The sequence below is a fragment of the Portunus trituberculatus genome, chromosome 6 (assembly GCF_017591435.1).
Source record: "Portunus trituberculatus isolate SZX2019 chromosome 6, ASM1759143v1, whole genome shotgun sequence".
Taxonomy (NCBI): domain Eukaryota; kingdom Metazoa; phylum Arthropoda; class Malacostraca; order Decapoda; family Portunidae; genus Portunus; species Portunus trituberculatus.
The window spans coordinates 5691389-5701388 of NC_059260.1; the positions used below are offsets into that span (position 1 = coordinate 5691389).

At 38.5% G+C, this 10000-nt stretch overlaps 1 protein-coding gene across 1 annotated transcript in view; it reads left to right on the top strand.

The window, feature by feature from the left end:
* The window catches only part of LOC123517734 (failed axon connections homolog), a 22929-nt gene that overhangs the window by 10087 nt on the left and 2842 nt on the right, over positions 1-10000 (top strand). Inside the window, exons 4-5 of the mRNA XM_045278142.1 lie at positions 713-927; positions 1374-1491. Coding sequence (XP_045134077.1) covers positions 713-927; positions 1374-1491 — 333 coding nt within the window. The remainder of the gene's footprint in view (positions 1-712; positions 928-1373; positions 1492-10000) is intronic.

Sequence of the window (10000 nt, forward strand, 5' to 3'; positions counted from 1 at the left end):
TTTTTTCCCTCCTTCCCTTTCTCACTCTTCTTCTTCCTCTTCTCTTCTTTTCCTACCTCTTTCCTCTTTTCCTCTTCTCTTCCTAACATCCCTTTGCTCTTCTTCTTCTTCTTCTTCTTCTTCTCTTTTTCTTATTACTTTTCCATTCTTTCTTTCCTTTTTTCCTTCCTTTCTCTTCCTAACCTCCATTTACTATTCGCAGTCTTCTTCTTCTCCTCTTCCTCTTATCATCTTCAGTTTTTTCCTCTCCTTCTTTTTCTAACCTCCTCTTACTCATCCCCTTCTTCCTCTTCTTCTCCTCCTTCCTCTTATCTTCTTTCATCACCTCTTTCCTTTTTTTATCATCTTACTCATCTCCTCCTTCCTCTTCTCCCTTTTTTTTCTTATTTTCTTCTACATTCTCTTCATTTTTTTCCTCTCCTTCTCTTCCTAATCTCCCTTCTTTCTTCTCTCCTCCTCTTCCTCTTACCTTCTACTCTCTTTCCTTTTTCCCTCCTTTTCTCTTCTTCTACTCCCCCCTTTCCTTTTTCCCCTCCTTCTTTTCCTAACCTCCCTTTACTCATCCCCTTCTTCTTCTTCTTCTTCTCCCGTTTCTCTTATCTCCTTTCATCTTTCCTTTTTTCTATCCTCTTACTTATCACTCGTTCCTTTGTTTCCCCTCCTCTTTTCTACCTAATCTTCCTTTACTCACCCTCTTCTTCCCCTCCGGCAGGTGTAACGTAGTGTGGAGGTGGTGGGAGGACAGGCGGTACACGGTGTCCTCCCTCACACACTGGGGTACGCTGCTTCCCTTCCATTACGTGTACCGGCCCATCGTCTCGCTCCTCCTCCGCCACCAAGCTTCGATGCAGGGCCTGGGCAGACACTCGTGGCCAGAGGTGTATGACATGGCACTAGAGGATCTGCGCGCCCTCTCGATTTACTTGGGTTTGTCTCATTTGCTTTGCGTGTGGCTGGGTTGTGGTGATTCTTTGTAGTGTGTGTGTGTGTGTGTGGGTAAGTGGGTTTGGGTGTGTGTGTGTTTGGGTGTGGGTGTTTTTGAGTGTTGGTGGGTGTGGGTGTTTTGGTGTACGTGTTTGGGTGTGTTTGTGTGTGTGTGTATGAGGGTATGTGTGTGGGTGTGTGGGTGTCTTTGGGTGTGTTTGGAGGTGTGTGTGTGTGTGTGTGTGTGTGTGTGTGTGTGTGTGTGTGTGTGTGTGTGTGTGTGTGTGTGTGTGTATTCACTTCCTTATCAATCAATATATACCTTTCCCTTCATCCATCCATCCACGCATCCACCTCCACAAGACTCAGCCACCACCACCACCACCACCACCACCACCATCACCCCAGTACTGAAGGGGTTAATTAGCGGTATGTCTGTGCTCCTGCAGGTGGGAAGAAGTACCTGACGGGGGACGAACTGACGGAGGAGGACTGTGGGGTGTTTGGGAATACTGAGTCAAATCGTGTGGTGCTCTCCTGGCTCGCCTCTCCTCTTAGCTGTGCAGGGTGAGTGAGTGAGTGAGTGAGCAAGGTGATCCAGTAGCTTATATAAGAATGAATTTGTAAGAAAAAAGAAAAGAAAAAGCTGTGTAGGAGGAGTGAGTGAGTGAGTGAGTGAGTGAGTGAGTGAGTGATTGAGTAGGTAGGTAAGTAAATACGTGAGTAAGTAAGGTGACCCAGTTATCTATATAAGAGCGAGTTAGTAATAAGATAAGATAAGAAAAGAAAGACTAGATTACGATTTTAGCTTTGCAGGATGAGGATGAGTGAGTGAGTGAGTGAGTGAGTGAGTGAGTAAGTGAGTAAGTGATCCAGTTATTCATATAAGAATGAGTTTGTAATAAGAAAAAAGAAAGAAAAACCTAATGGATTATGGTTTTAGGTTTGTGGGATGAGTGAGTGAGTGAGTGAGTGAGTGAGTGAGTGAGTGAGTGAGTGAGTGAGTGAGTGGGTGGGTGGGTGGGTAAGCAGGTGAGTGAGTGAGGTAATAGTGAAGTTGACTGGTTATGCTTTCAAATTGTACAAGATGAGTGAATGAGTGAGAGTGAGGTACGAGTATTAAGTGAATTCATTGGTTACTCTTTCATTTATTCATCTTTCCACTCGTTCAGTCACTCAGCCATTCAGTTAGGTGTTCACTCAGCTGTCTTGTCAGTGTATGAGTGAGTGAGTGAGTCAGTGAGTGAGTGTGTCAGTTAGTTAGTCAGTTTGTCAGACGGTCACTCGATCAATTAATAAGTGAGTGAGTGAGTGAGTGAGAGTGAATGAGTGAGTGAGTGCGTAGCCTCTCTCTCTCTCTCTCTCTCTCTCTCTCTCTCTCTCTCAATTTCAAATACACTTTATGTTTCTATCTATTTTATTTCCATCTCGCCAGTCTGGTATTTTAAATCCGGAGTTTTATCTTAAACCATAAACTTGCCCAAACATTCTCTCTCTCTCTCTCTCTCTCTCTCTCTGCAGGAAGATCATTAGATTCCTTTAAAAGTCTGGTAAGCGATCAAACTTTCCGCTGCAAACAAGTGCCTTCAATAACTCGCCTCGTTTCGCTCAAGTTGTAATCATTTATCTGCTGGTGGTGAAGAATTGCAACCTTTTCTATCCCTCTCTATCTCCTCCCTCTCCCTCTCTCTCTTGCAGACCAGTAAATCGTTCCCTGCTTAAGTCTCTCGTGTTCTGAAGCGCCTCGGGATCTTATGAGGAGTGTTTTAAAGAGCCACAGATATCATTAGTGTATTTTGAGGCTGTTTGTTTTGTTTACCCTTTATTTTCTTCCTATCGCTGTGTGTGTCTGTGTTCTTGTTATGCTTTGCCACAGTGTTCTGATCTGTGTCTGGTATTGAAGCGTGTTTTTAATTGGTTTGTTTATTTATTTTTTGCTTCTTTTCGCTGTCTCTGAGTCTCTGTGTCTCTGCGTCCTTGCTAGGCTTTGTTACTTCCTTCAAATCTGTGTCTTCGGTAAATAATTGTTGTGTTTTTTTTTCTCGTTTTGTTTTATACTTTACTTCTTCTTGCCGCTGTCTCTGTGTCCTTCGCTATGCTTTGTTGCTTCGTTCAAATCTGTGTCTTTGGTGTGGAAAGGTTGCTGTGCTTTCCTTGGCTAACCTAATCTAGCACAAGAACATAAGACGTTTAAGGAAGCTGTAAGAGGCCATCAACACTACACGTGACGGTCCCTGTGTGAACAAAACTAGCTAAATCCACCTCTCATCCTCATCCAAACATTTGTCTAATCTTCTTTTAAATCTCCCTATTGACTCAACACTAACATGATTACTGAGTCCGCTCCATTCATCAACCACTCTGTTAAAGAACCAGTTCCTTCCCCTTTCTCTCCTAAACCTGAATGCTGACTAACTGTACCAATCACAATTCACCTCTCCTTGCCTCTGTGTCCTTGCTACGCTCTGCCACAGTATTCAGATTTGTGTCTTTGATAATGCATGTTTTTTTTTTTTAATTTAATCTAACCTAAATAAAAAATTCACACTATAGTTTACATCTTCTCGCTGTTCTTCTGTGTTTGTCTCCCTGCATTTCTTTGCTACGCTTTGCCACGGTGCCCAAATCCGTGTCTTTGGCAATGGATGTGTTACACTTTCCTTGTGCAACTTAACCTAACCTAACCTAACGTAATTTAAATGTGAAGTTAACAGCATAAATTATCTCTTGTCACACTCTTCTTTATTTGTCTCTTATTTCCTTTGCTACGTTTTCTTAAGTAATGTTAGGCCAGATTGTTTTCTCCGGCTAACCTAACCTAATCAAACGTAACTCAAAGATCTACTGGCAGGAGCACACTTATCACTGCTCCTCTCTGTCTCTCTCATTTCTTTTATTGCTCTTTCTTAACCTCTTCAGTACCATGATACGTTTCCATATTCATTTTGCTTTTGGTTTGATGATTTTTTACAGCTTCAGCAACTTATATGGGGATTAAATTAGTGAAGACTGGCTATTAACCCTCTGACCTCTATAAACCCTTCCTAATGTCAATAAAATCATCTAACCAATAATCTTACCCAAAACTCGTGGTGGAAATGCGTCCCAGTACTGAAGAGGTTAATTACTTTATTACTGAGACGCATTTTTACCTTGAATTTTGGGTATTATTAGACGATTTCATAAGCATTAAGAAGGGTCTATGCAGGTCAGAATATTAATGGCCAGTGTCTTTACTATGTTTCTGAAGCTGTATAAGACCGCCAAATAGTCACCAAAATGAATATGAAAACGTATTCTGGTACTGAAGAGATTGACTTATGTTAGATCCGATTATTTTTCTTCGACTGAGTCACTAACCTAACCTAACGTAAGTATAAGATCCAGGCGCATACTTAATACTCTTCCCTTGCCGCTGTGTCTCTCTGTGTCCTTCCCGCGCTGCGCCTCACTGTCCAGTCCGTGTCCGTGGCGGTGGAGGGAGTGATACGTGTTGGCTTCATTGTAAGACGTGGAACTTTGATCGTTTCCAGAGAGGAGTGTCGAGACGCATCAGAAAGTAAAATTGGTCTTTATCTCAAACTATCACTACTGTTTATTTCATTATTTTCATCTATTTATTCATGTATTATAATTTTCACTTATTCACTTATTATCGTTATTATTTTCGGCATTGGTCTTCATCTCAGATCTTTGCTACTCTTTATTTCGTTTATTCATTCGTGTATTATCATTTTCATTTATTCATTTGTGTTTTTTATTGTTATCGTTATCATTTTCGGCATTGGCATCATGAGTTACCTTTGTTTTTTTCTTACTTTTTATCTATATTTCTTTTTCTTTACCTTGGCCATTCTCTCTAGTGCAGAAAGAAAAAATCTCGCCCTTACTTTCCTTTATTTCAAATCTTCCCGTCTGTAGTGTGTATTTCATTGACCACTTCAGTTACGAGGGAAGTTTCAAGACATTTATTTGACCACTTCATTTACAAGGAAGGTTTTAAGACATTTATTTGACGATTTAATTTACGAAGGAGGTTTTAAGACATTTATTTAACCACTTCATTTACAAGGGAGGTTTCAAGACATTTATTTGACGATTTCATTTACGAAGGAGGTTTTAAGACATTTATTTGACCACTTCATTTACGAGGGAGGTTTTAAGACATTTATTTAACGATTTCATTTACAAGGGAGGTTTTAAGACATTTATTTGACCACTTCATTTACAAGGGAGGTTTCAAGACATTTATTTGACCACTTCAATTACGAGGGAGGTTTTAAGACATTTATTTAACGATTTCATTTACAAGGGAGGTTTTAAGACATTTATTTAACCACTTCATTTACGAAGGAGGTTTTAAGACATTTATTTGACGATTTAATTTACGAAGGAGGTTTTAAGACATTTATTTGACCACTTCATTTACAAGGGAGGTTTCAAGACATTTATCCTTTTCTTTTCGCTAACTCTCTCTGACCTGCAAGGGGACTGGCGCCAAGTGGGCCTTTTTTTCCGTTTTTTGTTGCCCTTGGCCAGTTTTTCCCTCTTGCATTGAAAAATATCTATTCATTATTTTTTTCGCATTGATGTTCAAACGACTTTCTTTTTCTTTTCTTTATTTATTTCCTCTTTTTGATTGTTCTCTCTGTTCCATAAAAAATACATAGCCATGCTCTCTCTCTCTCTCTCTCTCTCTCTCTCTCTCTCTCTCTCTCTCTCTCTCTCTCTCTCTCTCTCTCTCTCTCTCTCTCTCTCTCTCTCTCTCTCTCTCTCTCTCTCTCTCTCTCTCTCTCTCTCTCTCTCACATTTTTCTCTATTTTCTCTCATCTTTCCTCTCACCTCATACTTTAAATTTTCTCAGTACTTCATCATTTATCATCTCTCTCTCTCTCTCTCTCTCTCTCTCTCTCTCTCTCTCTCTCTCTCTCTCTCTCTCTTCTTCTTCTCCCATACCTTTAATTAAACCTATGCACACCCTCCCCTCTCATTCCCATCTCTTTAAGCCATGCACTCTATTTCACATTCTTTATCTTCCTTCTCTCTCTCCTCTCTCCTTCTCCTCATGCATCATCTTTCTCTCTTTCTTTCTTATTCTCTCTTTTTATTCCACTTCCATTATCTTCTTTCTTTCTCTTTCTTTGAGCTTGTTTCTTCCTTCTCTTTTGCCATTTTGTCTTCTTTCTCTCTTTCTTATTCTTCTTATTCTATTTCTCTCTATTTTCTTTTTTTATTTCTTCTTCTTGTTTCTATGTCTTCTTTATCTCCCCCATTTCTTATTCTTCTTTCTATTTTACATCCTTTACATTTATTTTCTCTATTCCCTTCTACTCTTTCTTTCTTCTTTTTCCCGTTTTGCCTTCTTTATTTCTCTTCCTTTCCTATTCATTCGTTCTTTTCTCCATGCCTTCCTTTTCTGTCTATCTTCTTTTTCCTTTCTACTTTTCTTTCTTCTTCTTGCTTCTATGCCCTCTTTATCTCCACCTTTCTTATTATTCTTTCTATTCTAAGCCTCTTACCTTTCTGTCTATCCTCTTTTCCTTCCTACTTTTCTTCCTTCCTTCTCCTTGCCTCTGTGTCTTCTTTCTTCTCTCTATTCCACTTTCCTTACCTTTGTCTCCTCCTTTCTACTCTTTCTTCCCTTCTCTTTCCCGCTGCGCCTTCCTTCGTCTCCTCAGCACCTCCGTGGCGTCCAGAAATACGAGTAGTGTGTTCCTGAAACTGAGTGCTGTGTGTTTCCTGTACCGCTGTGCTTGATGGATTGCGCTGCGGTGACTCCCCCCCCCCTCTGTAACACTAACCATCTACTTTTGTTGGTGTTAGTGTGTGAGCTTTTTGTCTCTAACCCCTTCAGTATCAGCGTTTCCATATTAACTCTGGTGATTTTATACAGCTTCAGAAACTTATGTGGAGGGTTGAAATGGTGAAGACTGTGGCCATTTAACTTCTGACCTCCATAGACCCTTCCTAATGTCAGATGATCTAATGGTACATAAAATTCCAGGTAAAAATGTGTCCCAGTACTGAAAGGGGTTAAGATCATCAATAAGGAAATGAGGGAAGCCAACACGTGGTAGTCTCTGTATGAGCAAAGGTACTTTTTTTTTTTGTAAGAGGGAAAACTGGCTAAGGACAAAAACAAATAAACAAATAAGTGAAAATAAATAAATAAATAAAACTGACCACTTAATCTGTCATCCTCATCCATAAATCCATCTAATCTCAATCTTTATTTATTTCTTTCTCTCTTTCTTTCTTTTTTCGTTTTCTTTTTTGTGTGTGTGTGTTGGTTAGTTGGTGTTCTGGGTCGGGGTGTTTCATCGCGTCTTCTTTCTTTTTTTTTTTGTTTCTGTTTAAAGTTTTCTTCAAATTCTATACCTATTTTTTTTATAACATTTTCTTATTTTTATTATTACCATTGCCTTATTGTTTTTGTTTTCATCTTCTATACATTTCCATTTCCATTATTTCCATTGCCCATAGATGTGTTTTGTTGTTTTCTCGATGTGTATATATTTTAATCTTTACTATTTGCATTGTCGTAGTTTTTTTTTTATTACACATCTTTATTTGCATTATTTCCAATTTTGCCCTAGATATTTATTTTTCTTCTTTTTGTTCATATTTTCACTTTTCAATGCCTTACCTCTCTTTTTTGTATGTATTTTTCATTTTTCTTATTTCCATTGAGTCCAGTTTTTTTTTATTTATTTATTTTTTTTTTTTTTCTACATATTTTGATTTGTGTTACATGCCACGGCACTGACTGGCATCCCTGACACTTACAAGCAATGCCTCACTCCACCGTCCTGTCATTGTTTCTTCAGGTTTCATCCATCTCCTTTCCTTCTCCACCTCCACCTCTCATTTTCCCATCTTCCATATCCTTCTTTCTTTATTTCCACCTTCTATCTCCTTTCTTTCTCGCCCTCCACCTTCCACTTTCTTCCATTCTTCGTGTTTATCTCTCAGTTTTCCACCTCCCACTTCCTCTTCTCTTCCTCCACCTTCCACTTTCTTCCCTTCTTCATTTCCACCTCTCACTCTTCCACCTCTCCCCTCCTCCACCTCGTAGTCCTCCACCTTCTACCAACTTTTCTTCTCCACTTTCCTTTTCCACCTTCGAGTCTTTCACCTGTATACGCCTCAGGAAACAACAATAACAACTACAGTACAGAAAACAAACACACACACAAACAAACAAACAAACAACTCAAGGCACCCCAACACACAAAATACAAAAAAAAGTCTTGAAATACACACAAAAAAAAAAACAACTCAAAATACTTATGAATATTTTGCTTACTTTTTTATTCTTCTGTAGGAAAAATAAGAAATAAATATGCGTCTCTCTCTCTCTCTCTCTCTCTCTCTCTCTCTCTCTCTCTCTCTCTCTTTAGCAGCTCTGGGGTATTTTTCGTGTTTTAGGGCCGCTTCCAAATGTTGTGCTGGCTTAAATTGCAGCATTTGTTCCTCTAATTGTTGCATGTCGCGGGGAAAGGTTAAACGACAATGATTAAACTACAATAACGACAACACAAACAACAACAACAACAACAACAACAACAACAACAACAACAATAAAAATAAGAGCAACAAATACAACAGCAATAAAACAACAGCATCAGAAACAACAACAACAACAACAACAATAAAAACATCAGCAGCAGTAACAACAACAACAACAACAACAACAATAACAACAAAGTAAACCAACCAAGCAACCAACCAACAAACAAACAAACACGTTAGAACACCCCAGAAAACATGTCATTTAAAAGGTTCTCATGAAAAAAAAAAATAGCAAAAAATAAACAATGTAGAAAAAACAGATTAAAATAATAAAAAACATCTTAAAATATATATAAAAAAATAAAAAAAAAAAGATGTCACACAAGAATAAACATTGAAACACACACACGTGAAAAAAAAAGAAAAAAAAATACGTGAAAAAAAGAAAAGAAAACAAGATAAATATTCACAAAATAAAATAGATCTTTACTTCATCACAACAACAACAACAACAACAACAACAACATAAAAAAAAACTAAGAATAACAGAAAGAAAAGAAAAAGAAAAAAAGAAAAACACACACACACACACACACACACACACACACACACACACACACACACACACACACTCACCAGGAAGCCACGAGTATGATGACCCAGCACTATTTTACCAAACCTCCCCTTCCTTTCCCCCTTTCCCCTTTTTTCCCCCTTCCCCTTCCTCTTCCTCCTTTTCTACTAGTATTTACCAAACAAAGAGAGGGAGTGTCAATCACAAACTGCATCTTTTTCCTCTTTTTTTTCTCGTTTCCTGATATTTTCCCCAAGTTTGTGTCCCCTTCCTGTGGCAGTCCTCCCTTCCCTGCACGCCAAACAGGGGAAACTAAAGAAAATACACGAATAAATCTGAAAATACACGAATAAATAAGAAAATAAATGAATAAACAAGAAAATGCTCAATAAACTTATCTGTAATTAAGTCAAGTCGTAATTTTGAAACAACGATAAGAGTCTACGTAGTAATAATCTGCATACTTCAATCCTTTTCCTAGAGAGAGAGAGAGAGAGAGAGAGAGAGAGAGAGAGAGAGAGAGAGAGAGAGAGAGAGCGTTGTAACAAATCACTTGAAGCTTTCCCAAATGTTTAATATAAAAATAAATACGATACGATAAAGAGATTAATAAAAAAAATTGCATAGCTTCATATCCAGAGAGAGAGAGAGAGAGAGAGAGTTATAACAAATCACTTTAAACCTTCTCCTCCTCCCTCTCCCTCTCCCTCTCCCTCTCCCCCTCCACCAATATCCGTCTGGTAATCCATCAACAAAACACGTTGAGTCATGTTCTGATTGCGTTTATTATCGAAGCAAAATAAAAATTGTCCTCTATAAAAACGAATAAATAAATAGAACAATGTAAAGTTAGAAATTCAATAGTCCGTGATATGGAAAGAGTAGGAAAATATTGACCAACGGAACAATTTGGCGTGGAAAGAAATATACATAGAGAAATTAAAAAAAGACTGCAGTTAGAGTTTTATCCCCCTTCAATACTGGAACACA